Genomic DNA, 21729 nt, shown 5'->3' with positions numbered 1-21729 from the left:
GGAAGCCAGCTGGAGTTGCGAACGTTAAAATCACCAAGGAAAATTACCTCACTGTTAGGAAAGTTGAACTGGAGAAAGTCAAGTTGCAAAGAGAGGAAGTCAAAGAGCTCTAAGTGATTAGTGGAGTCGGGAGAACGGTAGAGACAGCAGATGAATTTTACACAATGAGGTAGAGAGATTTTAAGCCAGAGAAGATAAAAGAGAGGAGATCCCAAATTACCAATTCTCGGACAGGGAATATCGGAATGAACATATGCACAAATACCACCTTTGAGGCGAAAGGAATCATACAGCGAATAATTTGGGCAACTGAGATGAGCAGTATTTGAATCATCCGATAACTGAGATTCTGTCAGAAAAAGTACATGGGGTTTGGCAGACTGCAAGTGGAAAAGGACATTGTTGCGATTAGAATTGAGACCACGTGTATTTGTGAAATAATCTAGGAAGTGTTTGGGAGGTTTAGAGCTTTTTGCATATAAGCTTGCTCTATTAGTTTGACAGTTCATGGTGTATTCAATAGTAAGAAAAAGTGCGTGGGACATGCTGTATGAAGTAATGAAATTTTTGGATATGGCGTACACATGGTAAGAATATACCCAGATCCTTGACATAACGTGGCCTTGACAATGCTCCCCGCATACACACTACTCGGACTCCCTCCATTCACTATCTGGCAGAGTACAGGTAGCAAGATTATACACTAGCTGATCTGGAAGCCTACTAGAGAGTTACCAATAGGTTCGGTTCGGTGTACTAACTAGCGGCCGGCCTGCGAACACCGTTTTAGAGCTGTACCCTTGAAATGTAAGGAAGATTGGATCTCATTATGATGTTCATCATAACCTCAGAAGTCAGCAGTCATACTGCATGATGGAAAAGTTGATCAGAACTTAACTCTGGAGACTAAACATGGGTTCCACCACTTGAACCCTCCAACTGCAAAAGCCTCAGCATCTCGACCAGCTGGATCTCTCTGACTATAAAACAGAAAGGAGTTGTGAACGCTGAAAACGCTGGAGTTGGAAATACTGGAGTTGTGAACATTAAAATCACCAAGGAAAATTTTCTCACTGTTAGGAAAGTTGGACTGGAAAAAGTCAAGTTTTAAAGAGTTCCAAGTAATTAGTGGAGTTGGAAGAATTCCTCTTTTAATTCCTCTTTTTGATATTTCATTATTAAGTCTTTGGCAAGGAATATCAGAGCGGACATATGCACTATTACCACCTTTGAAGTGAAAGGAATCATACAGCAAATAATTTGGACAACTGAGATGGGCAGTGGTTGCATCAACCAATAACTGAGATTCTGTCAGAAAGAGTATGTGGGGCTTGGCAGACTGTAAGTGGAAATGGACATCATTGAGATTGGAACTAAGACCACATATATTTTTGAAATGAATAAGGAAGTGTTTGGGAGGTTGAAAATCTGTTGATGATCCTGTTTAATGTTGGCCCACAAGATTGGCATCAGTATTGAAGATACTGTTCAGTTTTGGCTCACTAGATATAAATGGAATCACTATAGATGATCCTGTTCAGGTTGATGACAAACTAAATAAATATTATGCATATGCATTTGTGTGAATTTTTTAGGGGTAGAGGCCCTCAGAAGTATGCATTATAAATGGAATGAGTATATAATTGAGAAGGAAGTGGAAGAAAAATTGTTGTAACTTAAAATAGTTAAGCCACCTGGGGCTAATGGAATCTATCCAGTTATGTTAAAAGTTGCAGAAAAAGAGGTTAGCAAACTCTTGAACATATGAGAGCATCATAAATAGTGGAGGTGTGTAAATGATGTGTCTCCTATTCACAAAGTGGGATTAGGGGGTGATGTGAGCAATTATAGATCTGAAAGCTTAACATCTATTCCAGGGAAAATAGTGGAGTCTGTGGTTAAAGAAGTTGTGCAGAATCATCTTAACAGGAATGGAATTATATAGAAATCACAGCATGGGTCTGTTGGGGGTGGGGAATCCTATTTGACTAATCTGATTACTGTGATGGTAACAAAGGAACTGGATGCAAATAATAATTTTGACACAACATGTTTAGATTTCAGTCAGGCTTTTGGCATTGTTTGATATAAAAGACTACTGTACAAATTGGAGCATTGTGGCATTACGGGTTAAGGTATTGTTGGTTATAGATGGGCACTGCTGTTCTTGGACTAATGTAATTAGTGGATTCAATCAGTGTTCAATGCTAAACCCCCTTATTGTGTACACTATTTAATAACATTATTGATGGTGGTTAATAACAGGAAACAAGGCATACTACTGCAGTAAGACCCCTAGAAAAATTAGGTAGGCTGAGAAGTGACAATTGAGGTTTAACATTGGCAAATGCAAGGTACTGCAGGGCAGCAATTATCCCAGAATAACATACCAATTAGTATCACACTCAAAGTGGTAGAGAACAAGAAACCTAGGAGATAATCATGCAGTTCAATGTAAATTTCTCTGAGCAGTGCAGACTGTCAGCAAAATGGCTCATGGGGTTCTCTAATTATATACAGGAATTTTGCCAGCAGGGAAAAGGAAGTGATTAGCCCATTGTATAAATTAATGGTTAGGCCACACCTTGAGTAGTGCATACAGGCATGGAAGATGGAAGTCTCATTTTAAGAAAGATGTCGATCTCTTAGAATGAGTGCAGAGGAGAGCAGCCAGATTATTTAAAAAACAAAGGGGTTCTTTTACTTCAAATGACCTCAGCTCTGAATAGTGGAGTGCTAGGAAACCAGGCTTGCAAAGAGACTTGATTGAAGTGTATAATGTTTTAAATGGATCGAGTAAACATCTAACTCTTTCTTGGACAACACTCACAAGGGAACATAAACTTAAATTGAAAACTAATGATGGCAGGATAGATGAGAGAGTTTTCTTTCAACAAAATATGATCCGGTGTTGTGAAAATGGATAGTTTGAATGAATTTAAGGAAGAATTAGACATGTTATTAGAAGGGATAAGCTGAGTAGTGGTGTGTTTTTTTTTTTTTTTTTTTTTTTTTGCTTAAGCTGTGTAAGCTTACATCATTTGCATACTACCACTAATAATGTTAATAAGATGTATTCATAAAATTATTTCATTTACAGAAATGATAAAAATTAATATTTATTGCCTTCATGTTACTATTCACTTGAACAGAATTTGAATTTAAATCAGTGGACACAGCTGAAATTTCTATGGGATACACATGTGTAAAATGAGAACTGTTCCCTAATTTAATTATAGATGCTACATACCATTTGATACTGTTAAGAAAATATAGCTCAAACTGGGGAACTGAGATGGATGACGAAAGAATTGATGAAATTAGTATCCTAAAAAGAAATTTGCTTGGAATGTAGATTACTAGATATTTGCAATATAGAAAGTATGAACTGGTTTGTGATCAAGTTACTTGGGTGCAGGACTGATATTGGCAGAGGAAAATTATGAAAAGAATTTGGCCAAGAGGTCCAAGAAAGAGATGTTAATTGGATTCCAATTAACAGTTAATTTGATGTGTTAGGCATGGGAAATTTTTCCTATATTATATATATGGATTCAATTGAGCTAATTATTTTGTTAATTTCACATGGAATATGATGTTATAATTTAAGAATTAAACAATCAGTGTGATGTCTCTCATTCAATATATTATTATGCGAGGTTGTTAAATATATAATTGTAAGTTTATTAAATGTTACTTTGTTTAATTTTAAAAAAATTTTTTTATAGCTCAGAGAAGTGAACAAGCAAATTAGGTTACAGTACAAATTTATTGAACGCAATGGATGGCCAGTTTCTTCAGCCCAAGAAAATGTTTTGACGTTATTGGATATTCTTTCAGGACATCACATTCGTATTGAGCATAGTGACAAGCAGTCCTCCTCCTCTCCAGTCTGGGAATTGCCAGTTTTGCCAGCTGTTGGGCAAACATGTTCTGCAGTAATCCGAACGAATGTAGATACCACAGATTGTCTGTGGGAAGATAAGAAAAAATGGCCAAAATTCAAGAAGTAGGTGTTAAAAAAAAGGACTATTTGATTTTCTTATATTATAATAAAAATAGTAGTGTTAAATAATTTCTGTAAATCCTGCTGTGTTGTGTTGTGTTTTTAATACATAAGCTACAGCCCAGCAGTTTTCAATTACAGAAAAATATTGTAGTTACCATGGGTACCATTTGTAATTAGAAAAAAAGGTGATCTGAGGATATTCTTAACAAGATAGGGCAAGATTGAGAAAAGGCCATGAATTAGGATTTAATTTGAAAGTGTTGGAATAGGAGGGAGTACAGGATGAGAGCCTTTTGCCAATCAATTTGGTCCTGGAGAGAGTGTGCACTAATGCAAGGTTCGTCGGTAGAATTTTTCTCAGCGTGATCTGTGCTTGTTAAGAGTGTTTTTATAAGGTGCGATATGCTTAAGTAGAAGGGGTGCAAGAATATTTACTGATGCTATTGAGGCCGTCTTAAGTGGGTTGGGAAACTGCTAATAGTTTAACACACTTAAATAGTTTAAGAGTAGCCACATGCAGATGCCTGCTGCTTCAGTTGGGGACATGCAGTAAATGGGAAAACAGGTTGTGGGAGATTACAAGGCCTGCTGGGCAGCCTCATGGAACAAGCAAATATACGGGCTAGGGTTACTAAGAGCAAAAACCAGCACGCACATATACGAGTAATGCTCGTACACTAAAGCTAGGAGTATAGTAAATACATTTGATAAATTTAAGGTATTAAGTTATCAAAGGCAGATATTGTAGAGATATCAGAAACATGGTACTGCTCTGACATAAGGGATGCAGAATTTAAATACATCAATATATTTAAATGAACTTTTATTTATTGTGTGTAGGTGTTGCATACCACCCTTTGGCAACTCTACTGTGTAAAAATATTGTACTAGATAACTGCTAATTAGTGTAGTGACATACATTTATTTAAAGTGTTGGGTTGTGTTGTTTATGTTGAATGACTGTCCTTAGCCGAGATGACTGCAGCTATTTGGTTCCTCTCCCGGAACCAGCCCAAAATCTACTTTGCTAGTATACTAATAGAAGCTCCCTTTATAGGCAGAAAGAGAGGGCTTATATCAAATAATAATTCTATCATAGAAACTAGGGCTTGTGAAGTTCCTGCCTCAAAGAGGCCCAAAAAAAAAAAAAAAAAAACCCTCATTTGTGTGGATGCATCAGTCATTCACATGTACATAACTCAGGTTCTTGTATTCATTTACTCATCAGTCCTTCATAATCGCCTACAATTCAGGATATCACAAAGCCACCTATATGAGCTGTTATCCACATAAATAACGTCAGTATCTATACCTAATACATATTAATCTATTAGTTCATACCTGCAATTCACATATCAGAACTATTAAATGTTTCCTGTTCCACTCATTCATAGATGTGTTCATATCTATCCATACTATTCTATCAATCTGTACTTTAAGATTAGAAAAGGCTGAATTTTAATAGTTTAGCATAGTTCAAAGCTCTAATGTAAGTAGGACAAAACATACTGAGCAAAAAGGACACTTCCTAATAAGTCAATTCAGACAGGTTTTTCACTTTTGGCTTGGCCCATTTGTGATAGGCCACTAGCTGCAGACATTATTTCCTTGTTGTGAGAACATTCTGCAGTGTGTCCATATTGAAAACATCTGTAACACAATGTGAATAAATAAAAGCTGTGGCTTCTCAAGCCCAAGAAGATATAATGTATTTTTTCCAAAAGACTCTGGCTCTTAAAAGATAATTCCAATATCTTTGTAGAGAAAGGATATCATGTGTCTAAAGGTAGACACACACTATTATCATGTCACAGTGATTTCACTGGCCCCGAGTGCCAAGCGAGTGATTATAGTGATTTCTGAGTGATTTCCAAGCGTTTTTCGTAAAGAGCGGCAGATACTTAGTATTATTTTTTAATTTTTTACAGAGTTATTTAATTTTGCTCTTCTAAAGTAAAGAAGCTAGCGTACTTAACAGAAAGGAAAAACATCTTTCGTCTTGTGCATAGGACTAACGCCTAACAAATAACCTTACTTTATCGCTTGGTCACTGGTGGCACCGCTCCTGCCTCCATGTGGCGGCAGAAACCTGGAAACCTGGGAGAAGAAAGACACCCTCCCAGGGCAAAAAGGAGCAACGATGGACAAAAATAAACAGTCCTCATGTGGATCTTATGATTCAGAACTAGACAAGCATAATCCAGATCATGACGACACAAATGTATCCCATGCTAAGAGACAAAAAAAAGAAGGAACGGATAAGATCACACCTCTCTTTCTAATACTACACTCCTCCACAGACCAACTATTGAGTAAGCTGTCCCCATTTTTGATACAGAAATGTCTCGAAAATGTGGCTGGCCCTCCAAAAATGGTTCGGCGTTTAAGATCCAGAGATTTATTAATCGAAATGACCGAACATAGACATGCTGAGAGGCTATTGAATGTATCCACTTTTGGTGGAATTCCTATGAAGGTTACCCCACATGCCACCTTAAACTCTCTAAAGGGGTAATATCAGAGTGGGATCTATTAAACGTATCAGAGGATGAGCTTATGCATGAACTAAGAGATCAAAATGTGGTACAAGCCAAAAGAATTGTTATTAAAAGAGATGGAGAGCCTGTCCCCACACGGATGGTGATACTAACATTCAAAACACCAAATCTACCTACTTCTATTAAAGCTGGTTATCTTAGATGCCAAGTAAGACCATACATTCCAAATCCAGTCCGGTGCTTTAAGTGCCAAAAATTTGGTCATTCCCAAGCTGTCTGCAGAGGTGTAGCCACTTGTGCTAACTGCGGATCAAAAGAGCATACACACACAAACTGTAACACTGAAATGCAAATTTGTCCTAACTGCCATGGTAACCACTCTGCCTTCCCTAAGGAATGCCTTCAATTGAAAAGAGAAAAGAATATTCAAAAATATAAGATTGAGCAGAAAGTATCCTATCAAGAAACTAAAAAACATTTTGCAGTATCTGCTAAGTCACCTACATATGCTTCAGTTACCCAATGGCTACGCTCAGTAGAAACTCAGACAGACTGCTCAGTCCCTCCAAATATCGCAATATCTGGTTGGGCTAAATCACTCCTCTCCTCATCAAAGGAAAAACCTATTCCTAAATATGCTACTCGAGAAGCAAATACTCCTGTAACAATACCTCCGGATAAGAAGCCTAATGAGAAACCAAGTGAACGAGCCAAGACCCCTGAAAGAAGCAACACTACTAAATTTATATCCGATACCATGGATATTGATGAAAAGATGAAGATGATTCAATTCTTGAGATTCATCCAGAGGATGACATTGACACGGGTAGGCCAATCTTCTCAAAAAAAGAAAAAGCAAAAGTAGACAAGCGCAAACAAAAAAATCCGCCGTAAGAAACCAAACCCTTTATTTAAAACCAAACAATGCACACTGTGATTCAATGGAATTGTTGCGGATTTTATATGGCGCCTCCGTAGCCAGGTGGGAAGGAGCAGCAGTGCGTAGCACACGCTTCTTGATTAGACCGGGGTTCGAGCCCGTCACCACCAAATACGGAGGATGCGGAAAGGTCAGGGAATGACCACCGCATATTCACGGAGCAATATGGCCTTAGTTGCTAATGCTCCTAAAAACCAAATAACAAACAAACAAACAGCGGATTTTATGCAAATTTAGATGACCTCTATGATTTCCTAAGTGAATATAAGCCTGTCGCAGCATGCATACAAGAAACAAACCTGACGAATGCAGTATCTATAACAATTAAACACTTTACCATGTATAGAAAAGATAGAAACTGCTCTAATGTAGCACACGGAGGAGTAGCGCTGTTAGTAAACTCTTCAATTCCCTCCAGATAGAAACTGCTCTAATGTAGCACACGGAGGAGTAGCGCTGTTAGTAAACTCTTCAATTCCCTCCAGACCTGTTCCCTTGCAAACACCATTAGAGGCAATTGCAGCCCGTATCACCCTTGGCATAACAATAACATTAGTCTCATTGTATCTGTCACCAAACCACGCTTACACCCTTGCTGATTTAGATGACCTAGTAGGACAAATACGTGCTCCTTTCTGTATTCTGGGTGACCATAACCCCCTATGGGGTTCTGAACAACTTGACTGCAGAGGACAAATAATTGAGAAATTCTTGGATAAACACAATCTAACTATTTTAAACACTGGTGATCACACATATGTTCATGTACCATCTGGCTCAAACTCTGCCATTGATCTAACAGTATGTTCTCCAGCATTATTTCCTCTCATAGACTGGACAGTTACTGACAACCCTCTTGGTAGTGATCACTTTCCGATCATCTGTAATTTCTGTACAAGTTCTCCTCCGCTCAACAGAATTAGAACAATTTGGAAATTTGACAAGGCCGACTGGGCTAAATATCAAGAAATAGCTCATTTAGATTCCACTATCATTGCAACTGACAAGATTGATTCTGCAGTAAGCTATATTACTCAACGAATAATGACAGCAGCTGAATCCACTATCCCGAAATCATAATTTAAAATCTGACTCCATCCAAAAATGTGGTGGAATGAAGCATGTAGCATTGTTAAAAGAGAAAGAAATAAATCCTGGAATCAATCAGTTTAGAAAACATCCAACTACAGCCCAACCTTCTACAGTTTAAAAGAGCAAGGGCTAAGGCTCGTCATGTAAGACGAATGAGTAAAAAAGAAGCACGGGCGCGCTATGCTGCCACAATAAACAGATTCACAGATACTGCTACAATCTGGAAAAAAATCAAACGTATCAATGGCAAATACTCACTTGCTACTTCTCAGATTCTATTTCTGAAAGGAAAGGAAATTTCTGAACCTGAGGAACTTGCTAATGCATTCGGCTCGTCTTTTGAATCACTCTCAGCTGTTTCAGCCTATGAACCAGCCTTTCCAGATGATAAAAGACCCAGATGCTAAAATTCAGTACGAAAAGTATAAACTGAATTTTAATACCGCTCTCCAACATTCATACAATCTGCCGTTGACCATGACTGAATTACTTAATGCACTCACAAAAGTGAAAAACAGTGCTCCCGGTCCTGATGGAATTTATTACGCAGTGATTTCCCATTTAAGTGAAAGATCATTAAATGCTCTCTTACTACTCTATAATAGAATTTTGTTAGAGGAATATTACCCCACCAGCTGGTGCCATTCTTATGTGCTAGCCTTCCCGAAACCAGGAAAAGACCACATAGATCCAACAAACTATCGACCTATCTCCCTAACAAGTTGCTTGGGAAAAACAATGGAAAAAATACTTAACTCTCGACTAACGTGGCATTTGGAGACTCAAAACATTCTCAGTCCAAGCCAGTATGGTTTTCGGAGAAGTAGATCGACGCTTGATCTCATTATCAAAGCGAAAGCAAATATTCGGAATGCCTTTCTAAGAAATGAACACTTTGTTATGATATGTGTTGACATCGAGAAAGCATTTGATACAACTTGGTGTTATGGGATTCTTCAGGACTTGCGTAAATCTGGTCTTCGGGGTCATCTCCCGAAATTTATTCAGAACTTCCTATCTAACAGATCCTTCCAAGTCCTCTACCACTCGCCACTTATGTTCAAGAAGAGGGAGTTCCCCAGGGCTCAGTGCTGAGTGCAACACTTTTTGCCGTCAGGATCGATTCTATAACCAATTGTATACCTAACACAGTTGATGTATACCTGTATGCTGATGACCTTGCCATCTCATGTCATTCTCAATATGCGACTTATTGAGAGACAACTACAAGGCACCATTAATAGAATAGTCTCTTGGGCCAAAAACAATGGCTACAGAATTTCTAAATCGAAAACAACTGCAGTACACGTCTGTTGTAAATGTACATTGCATCTTGATCCAAACCTTCAGTTAGACTCCCATTGTATTACATTTCAACCAAGTACTCGTTTTCTTGGTATAATACTTGATAAAAATTAAACTTCCTTGAACATATAAAATATATTCGTACCAGCTGTCTTAAGAAACTAAATATTCTCAGAGTAATCTCCTCTATATCATGGGGTGCAGATCGGTACATGTTGCTACATTTATATCACTCATTAATTAGATCCCACTTAGACTATGCATCTCCTGCATACGCCTCAGCCAGGCCAAGTGTACTGAAATGGCTTGATCCCATTCATCATAGTGCACTTCCAATAGCACTGGGTGCCTTTTGTACATCTCCTATTTTAAGTCTATATACGGAAGCCAATGAACCGCCGCTAGACCTTCGGCGACAAATTCTTCTAAATTATGCCGCAAAAATCAGCAGCTTTCCACATCACCCGATATGGCAATATCTCTTCAGAGATATTGCCATATCGGGAGTTTTCCCAAAATGGGAAAACCTCTATAGAACTAAATCGCTTCTTAAAAAACCATTTGGCATTAGGCTTCAAGCTCTAAACACTAGCTGGGGACTCAGCCTGAATAACATAATGCAGGATACTAGCATGCAAATCCAGCCATGGCAAATATCCATGATACATATTGAAAAATACTATCAGAAATGGGGAAAGAATAATCTTCCAGATATTAACATCAGACAATTACATCTGGCCCGCTCCACTCAGTTTAGGAGTTACGTGCAGCTATATACAGATGGATCCAAGACTGCCAGTAAAGTTGGTACAGCTGTAGTCCTGCGAGATGCTATCATCGCCAAACAGCTCCCCTCAGAATGTAGTAATTATACTGCTGAGTTGTATGGTATTTTACTAGCCCTGGAGAAAATAAAAGAAGCCTCATATACTCAATCCATAATATATACCGATTCATTAAGTGCCATGAATTGTATGCAATGTAAACGCCCCAACAGTCATCCTCTGGTACAACAAATCTGGACTCAGTTAATGGCAATTCATACACATGGTCACTGCATAATTTTTTGTTGGATTCCTGGACACTCTGGAATCCCAGGAAATGAACAGGCAGATTTAGCTGCCAAAAATGCTTCAAATCCTATCTCTTCCAATTTCAGGACACTTTATGTTGACTATAAATGCATTATACAGCAGACCTCTAAAGAACAGTGGAAACGTATATGGGGAAAAAGAAAAAAATAATAAACTTTTTGAAATAAAGAAAGAACCCAAACAGTGGCGATCCAGTCTGAGAGGAAATAGAAAAGAAGAAACTGTACTAGCGCGACTGCACATTGGTCACACATACCTCATTCACAGTGATTTATTAAGAAAGGAAGATGCCCCACAATGCAGTAACTGTTCATGTCCACTCACTGTAAAGCATATCGTTATCGAATGCCCACTATATCTAAGAGAACGAAAAACTGCTTTCTCCTTACTTTTCAAAAATTGCAATCAATTAACACTATGTAATGTTCTAGAAGATCGTCAGGATATGGATGACGTTTTTGTTTTCCTAAAATAATTGATAAATATCACCTTCTTTGAATTTTTATCAGAATCAGCATCAACAACAAAGATATACTAGTCAGAAATCAGTGCATTATAGCCACAATTTCTGATGCACCAACAAACCTAACAACAACAACAGTGATTTCACTGTTTAGTGAAAACTGTGAAATTGGTTGTAGGAGACATTATTATCACGTCACATTACATATGTGTTGTTCTCTTTAGGGAAAGCTCAAGCAAAATGAATTGCACAGTTCATCCTCTTCTTCAGATTTTGAAGAAGATTTAGAACGGTTTTAGTTTCCGGTTAGGTTTCAGTACAGTTCAAAAAATAGTAATCGATGTGTGTAATGCCATTTGACATAAGATGGGGCCCACTGCTTTACCAAAACCAAGCAAAGAGTGTGGAAAAGTCAGCAGCTAAATACAAAAAACTATGGAATTTCAAAAATTGCATTGCAGCCATAGATGGAAAACATAAATATTCAGTGCCCAGTTAATCCAAACTCAACCTTTTACGATTATAAGGAACTCATTCTATCGTTTTGTTAGCACTTGTAGATTCTGAATATAAATTTTTATTGCAAATGATGTAGTACAGTGGATTCCAGTTATTTGGGCCACCGGTTAATCGGGGCAGCTGTTTATTTGGGCCAAATCTTAAAAAACAGAAACCAATCGAGAAAATAGCCAGGGTTTACTTTGCTTAATTGGGACAGCATGCCGTTTAATCAGGGCAGGAGACCGCAGCACTGGAGATTACCCTACGATTGTCTCTGATGGTACCACGTGGTTCGGTCGAAATTCTGGAGGTCACAACCATAAAACAATAAAAACAATTAGAAGTCACCTGTTTATTGGGCTTTTCTGTTAGTGAAATCTATCATAAACGGACAGTAAACTCGATCTTACTGATTTTGCGATAATACCGACAGCTGGAATTCTGTGGGATATTATGGTGAAATGTGTTTACACTTCCATGAAATCTTCAATCATATAAAAAAATTAATTTTCAGCTATTCTCTTCATTCCTATTTTTAAAGCTTTGTAACTCGTTACTCCGTTCTCACTTGCACATATTGTGTTACTTTAAATTTGTGTGTGCCGTGTTCTTTGTTATTGATTGCTTATATTTTTACTGTTTTAAATTTTAACCCCCCCCCCCCACAAATGTCAGTGAACAGAAATGTCAGCTAGTTCGTATGTACATATTACAGTACGTATTAATTATTCGGATTATCATGTATATTCTTCCAATTTTCACGTATCATTTAATTTTTTAATTGGTAAGTAAGGTAATAAAGGGTAAATTTATGCTTAATATATCTTTGCTTTTATAGCCTGTGGATAATATTCCTGCTATTTTCGCTAATTAGAATCACTTTTAATAGAATTAAAATTCAATTCATAATTGTGATCACAATGACCAGCGCTTACCGCACATCGTATAGTGAACAGTACAGTACTATGCTGAGTTCATCGTAACGTGATTTGATTGTACAGTGAACCGATTGTAGGGGGGGGGGTACGTTGTATTTTTAACTATTTACGTGAAACTTCGGATAATTGGGGCAGCCGCTGAATCGGGCCAAAATGCACTAGTCCTGATGTGTCCCAAATAACCGGAATGGACTGTACTAATGCTAATGTATTAGCATTAGTAGAGGCATATGATGCAAGAAAGCAAGCTTATACAGCATCAGCCAAAAAAAAAAATCTTCCCATTTCACCCATCCATTCGCTCTAAATGTTTGTCTAGTTCTGCCTTGAATTTATTTAAACTGTCAACTTCTACAATGACAGATGGAAGTTTCTTCTAGCAATCAATCTTCTAGCCTTTAGCCAGCGTGTGGCTGGCTAAAGGCAAATTTCCACACATCCTATTCTGCAACTGTCTTTCCTCAATTTGAATTTATGTCTCCTCAGGCAATTAATCTGGGCAAGAGACAGAATCCCATCAGCATTGAGCTTGCTCAAACCATTCAAGACCTTATTCACCTTAACCAGATCACCTCACAGGTGCCTAGTCACCAGACACTGTAATTTGCAAATCTTAATCCTTTCTTCGTAAGAGAAACCCTTCGTTCCATTCATTAATCTTGTTGCCCTTCTCTGTACTTGTTCCAGCAGCTCAACATCCTTCCTAAAATGAGGCCTCCAGACCTGTATACAGTACTCAAGGTGTGGCCCTGACCATTGCTTTATACAAGGGGATAATCACCTCCTTTTCCCTGCTAGAAAAATTCCTGTATATCATTGACAAGCAGGGCTGTGTCTAGAGCTTTTCGGGCCTAGGCATGTAAATGAAAGTCTGGGCCCTTCTTATGTAAAAAAGAATGAGGGTGATATTTGTTAAAAAAATCACAATTTTTGAAGTTGTGTTAATTTATATTATTAGTTTGAGATTACAAAAAAATATAAAATGAAAATAAAAAATCAATATTAAATTATTTTAAGAAATTTAAAATTTTGTTTTCTAATTTTGACATCTGTAAACTTATTAATAATATCCTCATAACAAAGTTTTTAGAATATCCTTTTCTATGTGCAGTATTGCCAGTGCATTAAGCTTTTGTTCCGAAAGAGTATTGCGTAAATAATTTTTTGCCAGTTTCAGTACGAAAAATGAATGCTCTCCTTTGGCATTGCTCATTGGTAATGTTAAAAACAATCTTAATATTATTCCGACGTTAGGAAATGTGGATATAATTTTGTTTTCGATTATAAAATTCAATTTTTCAGAAGCAGTGACTACATTCTCAGCCTTACTTAATATATCAAACTGTTCCATTTCCACTTTCAATTCATTAACATTTACATCTTTACTATAAATTCCCTCAATATAAGTTTTACAATGCATGAATCCTTCTTCGCTAATATCATATATAAATTTAAATTTATTGTTTATATCTTTATATACATCATCTTCTACACAAATCAGAAACTATTCTATCACAAATGGTTAAAAATATGTTCACTCGATAAAAGCTTCACCTCCTTCTAATTGTACGTTGTTCTCATTGTTATCATCAATGTTCTCATTGTTATCATGTTTTCCTAGTGGTTCGTGAAAAACAATGTATACTTATGCACAGTGCACAGCTGAGCTACATTTCCCCCTGCCACCAGAGTATCAACAAAAGATACTGCCCAAATATGACGTTGGTGTTGCAGTCACAGTATTATTATTGGTATATATTTTTTAATTAAATTTAGTAGTCGAAGTTAGTGGATTTATTTATTTCATGCAGTAATGATGAATACCTCTGTGCGGCCCCTCTTTTCAGCAAGCCACATGTGCCTAGTGGTAAATGTGGCCCTGTTGACAAGATACTATGGGCTACACTTGCAGACTGTCTGCACTTCTCAGAAAACTTCATATCTGACTGCACAATTTCTACTACCATGAGTGTAGTACCATGCAGTTGATATGTTACTCTGGGGTTACTGCTACCCATATGCAGTACTTTACATTTTTCAATGTTAAACTTCATTTGCCACCTATCAGCCCATCTGCTCAATGTTTGTAAATCCTGTTGCTGTAGTATACTGTCATTAGTGTCATTAACAACCCTGCCAACCTGCAAACAAACATAGGTTCATATGGCAGAAATAGTGATGGAAGTGTTTCTTCAAACTCAAACTTTGGTAAAGAAACTCAAGTCCAGTCAACTTAGTATTCCTGTTGCACTCCCTTATTTGAAAATGGCGAGCCACAGCCACATGTTATTGTAGGAGATGAAGCATTTCCATTAAAAACTTACTTGCTTCTGCCCTATAGTCGACATCATTCAGAAGGAGATAAGGCTAAGAAAATTTTCAGTTATTGATTGTCCAGAGCTAGATGAGTAGTAGAAAATGCTTTTGGGCATTCTAACTGCTCTATGGAGAGTATTTCATAGACCTTTAGAGATACAGCCCCAAAAAGTGACAAATTGGTGCTTGCTGCATGCTGCCTTCACAATACAGCCACTTCCTGACTTATGTAATACTCGACTTACGGAAATTCGACTTTACGTAAATTTTTGCCAGCCTGTGCAAACTTAAAAAAATAATGGAAACATATTTTGCATCCTGTAGGAATAAATGGAGGCATCGTGAAAATATTTTAATGTGAACCCAATAACACATTGTTTTTTTTTTTTTGTTGTTTTTTGGTAATTTGTTCCAAGACCTTGGAAGTTGGAATTTTTGCTATATAACTAAGTTATTTATATCTCTCAAAGGTAATTTCTATAATGGAAATTGTGCTACAGTTTCATCATTATCATATGTTTCATTACAAGAATCAATTTTGAATGCCTTTGTGAATCTAAAACACATTTATGGAGGTCACTACCATAAAACAATAAAAGCAGTTTGCACGTTCAGGTTTATTGGGCTTTTCTGTTAGTGCATCTAATTATAAATGGGTAGTCAAGTCAATCTTATTGCATTTACGATAATACCAATAACTGGAATTCTGTGAGTTATTGTATTATGGTGAAATGAGTTCCCCTTCACTGAAATCTTCAATCATATAAAAAACATAAATACATTTTCAGAATCTTCTCTTCATTCCTATTTACTTATTACAATGATGAAGGGAAAGGGACCAGTGGAAAGTGCAAGTGCTGGCAGTGCCAGGAAACAAAACAAAATTGATTTAGAAATGAGAACGATTAATTAAGAAGTATGAAGCATGACAAAGTTTGTCATCTATTGCACAGAATTAGGTCTCACTGCTTCAACAGTGAATACTATTTTAAGGGACAGTGCGCGTATAGAAGAACATGTTAGAGGATCAATGTATTTCACACCGGGGCCAGTCCACCCCAACAGTGATCACAAAACAGCGTTCAGGTGCTATATCGAAGATGGAAAAGCTATTAATAATATGGATGGAAAATTAGATTCAGAAGTGCCCCTGAATCTAACGGCCATTCAAGCAAGAAGTATTTATGAAGATAACGATAAGTATGGCAAACGGCAAGCCATGTTCTTGGCAAGCAAGGGGAGTGGCTGTATGTTATGCAAGGAAAGTGAAATGCCTGCAGAAATAGAACCTCAATCACCTAATGCCATCCTATAGAATTTAGGATTCCTTTGAAGAAATGCTATGCGTGAAGCTTTCCAAGTTCGAGACCCATTTAAAGACTATTTTATATCTCCCGCTGGTTTCAGTACCATGGCAGAAAGCAACAATTCGTCGTGGAAGAATACAAAATTAAAAACAAAATCCATGTACCTATTTTTTTATATTTAAACAATAATAAATTCACAATAATTTCCTATTATAGTACAAGAAAATGTGCATTTGTGTCATTTACACTAACTTGAAGATGTTTATTAATTAATTATAATCATACAGTTGCACACTGAGTGGACAGAAATCATGGGATACCTTCCTAGTAATGAGTAGGCTTACCTTTCACCTGGATAAGGGCAGTCACACAGCAAGGCATTGAGTCCACTAGTTGATGAAAGCGTTTCACAGGTATTTCCATCCATGCTTGCTGCACTGCTGTCCATAATTCCGTCGCATTCCTGGGTGGAGAATCCAAAGCTCGAATGAATCTTTCCATAATGCAAGACAGATGATGGCCACGTTCATCCACCACCTTTCTCTGCCCACAGCGCTGTCCACAATGAGATGCTATTCCAGAAATGGCAAAAATATAGTATTGCATAATATGCGATACTATATTTTTACGCCAAATCAATGATACAAAAAGCTCTACAAATATTAATGTTGTATGTTACGTACTACATGATAAAGTTAAGTTATTAAAACATGTATGTATTGTTATAAATTATACTTCATAAGCCTCTTCTAATACTGATTACGCTACTGTAATGCTACATAGAAACCTCCAAGTATCTCCTATATCAGTACTAAAACAGTGGTGGCAAAATTCGAGCATTCTTATCAAAACAACACAATGACAGCAGATGTAGACTGTGGTTTTTTTAAGCAGTTACAAGGACTAAGTAAAGAACAAATGCACCAAATTAATTTAAATTACTAATTGATAGTAATTTAAATCAAAAGTTAGAAAAAAAACAATTTTAAACCAATAAATAAAGTTCCACTTAGTGGCTACCAAAAAACCATCTAGTCAAGTAGTCTCATCAGCAGGTACCAGATTGAAAATAAAGGTGCCATCAATAAAAGTGAACAAATTTGAATTATTTTTATCAGTTTTCAAGGTTATAAAATGGAATAACATTTTACCCTATTAAGTAAGTGCACATGTTAGCATTAGTAGAGGCATATGATTCAAGAAAGCAAGCTTATGCAGCATCAGCCAAAAAAAAAAAAAAAAAAAACACTTCCACTTCACCCCTCCGTTCCTTTAAAATACCTGTCCAGCTGAGCCTTAAATTTATTTAGGCTATCAACTTCCACAACAAGGGATGGAAGTCTGTTCCACCAATCAACTACCCGCTGGCTAAAGGCAAATTTCCGCACATCTGTCCTACATCTGTCTTTCCTCAATTTGAATTTATGCCCTCTCAGGTGATTATTCTGAGCAAGAGGAAGAATCCCATCAGCATTGAGCATGCTCAAACCATTCAAGGCTTTATACACCTCTATCAGATCACCTCGCTGGTGCCTAGTCTCCAGACACTGTAATTTGCAAAACTTAAGCCTTTCTTCGTAAGAGCACAACCCTTTGTTCCATTCACTAATCTTGTTGCCCTTCTCTGTGCTCGTTCCAACAGCTCTACATCCTTCTTGAAATGAGGCTTCCAGACCTGTATACAGTACTCAGGGTGTGGCCTGACCATTGCCTTATACAAGGGAATAATCACCTCCTTATCCCTGCTAGAAAAATTCTTGTATATCATTGACAAGACACCATGAGCTACTCTTGCAGCCTGTCTGCACTACTCAGAGAACTTCATATCTGCCTGCACAATTACCCCCAGGTCCTTTTCATTCTCTACCACTGTCAGTGTAGTACCACAGAGTTGATACGTTGCTCTGGGGTTGCTGTTTCTCATATGTAGTACTTTACATTTGTCAATGTTAAACTTCATTTGCCATCTCTCAGCCCATCTGCTCAACTTTTCCAGATCCTGTTGCAGCAGCATAACATCAGTAATGTCCTTAACAACCCTGCCAACCTTTGTATCATCTGCAAACTTGGACATTAAGCTTGATATACCATCATCAATATCATTTATAAATACAGAAAACAATAATGGACCCAACACTGAACCCTGAGGGACTCTACTAATAACATTAGTCCATGATGAGTGAGCAGTGTCCATTGATTACCACTCTGTCTTCTCCCCCTCAACCACCCCCTTTATCCATAGCAGCAATTTGCCTCCAATGCCACACTGCTCCAATTTGTGCAGCAGTCTTCCATGTGCAACAGTATCAAAAGCCTTTCTAAGATCCAAGTATATAATATTAAAGTTATTCCCTGCATCCAGTTCTTTTGTGACTGCATCATAGTATCCAATCAAATTTGTCAGGCAAGACTTTCCCCTTATCAAACCGTGATGTATCCGAGCTATAACTGAAGTCTTGTCTAGATGATCCTGCAGTGCTTCTTTAACCAGTGCCTCCATTAATTTTCCTGGAACAGAAGTTAAACTCACAGGTCTATAATTACTTATGTCAGCTTTTGATCCTCCTTTGTGAATTGGGGTCACATTTGCACATCTCCAGTCTGTGGGTACCTCCCCTGAGTCCAAAGAAGCTCTTATAATTATGGCTAAGGGTTTGCTTACTTCCTTTGCTGCCTCCTTTAATATAACTGGATAGATCCCATCCACCCCAGGTGCCTTTCTTGTGTTTTTATTCAACAATTTCTCCTCCACTTTACTCTCAGTTATTACAAGATTATCTAGCTTACTGCCAGAGTTGAATACACTTCTGGCATTCCCCTCGCTGAATAACTCCTCATGTGTGAATGTCGATGCACGTGAAGAAAAGAAAATCACTGAAGCATCTAGTTAACAGTTAAGGGGCTTAGAGAGAAATTTAATAGATATTGAGACGTCTGGAAGCTGTTTCCCAGCAGTGTATTCATTGCCTCTCAAATTAAAATTGTCAGAGATCACAGTGTCTTACAGGGATATGTAAAGTAATTCCCAATCCTACCAATGTGAGTTGAGTTTTTCAGAACTTTACAAGTTTTATTATTTGACTATCTCAACATAAAACAGTATGATAAGCATATTACCATTGATGTTCTTGGTGCAATTCATGTTAACAATTATGATCCATCAAATGTTTTAAATTGACTGAAGAATGACTTTACAAGTTTCGGATGACATCCTCCTTATCTATGAGAAATAGTTCCTTAAGCCATTACCTTCAACAATGCTTGTTTTCTTTAGCTGATCTTTGACTTCTGGTGTTTAATATTCTTGTTTCAAAATGGTCTTTCAGGTTCTGTTCAAAAATGGGATTTAGGATGTGATTGAAAACGAAGGTCAGACATTCTCCAAAATTATGACCAGGGTTATAAATGACTATCAGAAGTTTTCATAATTTTTAACCTTTTTTATTTTAATCCTCTTAATGAAAATTAGAACCTATAAAAAATTAATCTTTAGTGCCAATAAGTTACTTCTGTCTTCTCAATAATGAAATCAAAGAAATTATCTGAAAACAGTAATTTCAGTTTTTTTTTTTTTTTTTTTTTTTGGGAGGGTGAATTATTAAACAAATATTGGATTCTAAACCAATAAGAAAGGAAAGCTTTCAAGAAATGTTTTTTTCAGTAGGGTCATATATTTTCATTTAAGAAATAAAATGAATGCCATGAGGGACATAGCTTTCACATATCAGTATCATCATTATTTATTTTCATGCATTTGTTTTAATTCTTTGAAATTTGCAATATACATAAATAATTATATTCTATTTGCTTTAATAGTAGAGGTGATTCAGTGAAGAAAAGTGATGTAGAGCGCAAACGTTTAAAGGGTGACCTTGTGGCAAAGCCAATACTTATTAGTTATGTGAGAGCAGAAGCATCCCAACATGCCCTAGATTTGAAACAAGAACTCTGTAATCTTGGATTTAGTGTATATTTGGTAAGTCATGCATGGTTTAGTTCTGTTGCAAGTTAACTATGCAGTACTTGTGTGTGTGTGTGTGTGTGTGTGTGTATATATATATGTGTGTGTATATATATATATATATATATATATATAAGTAAATAAACACCTGCCCGGCAACCCAAAGGTCGCGGGTTCGATTCCCGCCTCGGGCTTGGATCAAAGTACTGCAAAAACCTTGGGAGGTGCAATATGGCCACAGAAGCCGATGCGCCAACAACTACCAAATCAAAAAAAAATAAAAAATAAAAATAAGTAAATAAACAATGCTTAGCAGCATAGAAAGATGCTATAGTTTTATGTCTCACAGCAGAATAACTTTATCCTTTTTGACAATTATTGAACTACTCTCAAATATATGGCAGTTGACAGGTTATTAGTCTTCTCTTTGTTTAAAGGGAAAAAAATTGCTATAACTGCCTGTTTCATTACTTAATGGTCCTGCACCACAGAGTAATGGTCTTTATCAATAATTCCAAAGAAAAAGTGGAAAAGTTGTTCAATGAGCTGCTGTGTATGGTATGACAGGACACTTTAAGTAAGAAAGTGTAAAGTAAAAAGTAAAATTGATATTAGCAAAAAAGCACTGAACTACCTTTTCGTTTTTATTTTTTTTTAACTCTTGCAGATTCAAAAAAAAAAACATAGCTAGGCCAAATAGCATTAACTATCTTGTAATTTCTTGAAGTATCACTTTAATCTCATGATAGATTATTTTTTGATTTTTATCAGATAGCAGTTGGTGTCTAAGTTGCTCTCTGATGAGATCAGTCATTAATCAAACAAGCTGTTGTAGCAGTCTTTCCATTTTATACAAATGGCAGACTAATCTCTGATGCCATTTGAGAGTAGTGCAGTACTTGTCAGAAAGGACAGAGTTGTTCTCCTGTGATACATAAAACTCATCTTTCTATGCAGTCTAAACCCTGCAGACCTTAAGAGCATGTGGTGGGACAAGTTAGTCCTGTGATTTGTACTGATATTAACCCTCGAGCTAGCACATGCCTAAAAGTTATACCATCTGTCACATTGCGAGTCCTCCTTGATACCATGGAAAATCTTTGAAATAAAGACAATAAATGATTTAAAATTGCGCACTTAATATATTCATTATCTTGACATTATAGTTAATATAATTAAATATTTTTAATTAATTTTTTTTATAAATTAATGTTATACCAGGATTAAAAAACATCACAACAGCTAGTTTTCATGAGCATATAAATTCTACAGAGATATCTTGTAGAATATCTTTTATTTTAAAAC

General features: G+C 36.8%; 1 protein-coding gene across 2 annotated transcripts in view; it reads left to right on the top strand.

Moving 5' to 3' along the window:
- LOC150078362 (uncharacterized) overlaps positions 1 to 21729 on the top strand; it is a 399628-nt gene that overhangs the window by 118861 nt on the left and 259038 nt on the right. For both annotated transcript variants that reach the window (XM_090385439.1, XM_090385438.1), the window contains exons 4-5: positions 3729 to 4009; positions 20280 to 20439. In XM_090385439.1, coding sequence (XP_090241565.1) covers positions 3729 to 4009; positions 20280 to 20439 — 441 coding nt within the window. The remainder of the gene's footprint in view (positions 1 to 3728; positions 4010 to 20279; positions 20440 to 21729) is intronic.

The sequence above is a fragment of the Mastigoproctus giganteus genome, chromosome 11, assembly GCF_048544385.1.
Source record: "Mastigoproctus giganteus isolate SK-2022 chromosome 11, ASM4854438v1, whole genome shotgun sequence".
Taxonomy (NCBI): Eukaryota; Metazoa; Arthropoda; class Arachnida; order Uropygi; family Thelyphonidae; genus Mastigoproctus; species Mastigoproctus giganteus.
The sequence above is the reverse complement of the archived record's forward strand: the minus strand, read 5'-3'. Positions and strand labels throughout refer to the sequence as shown.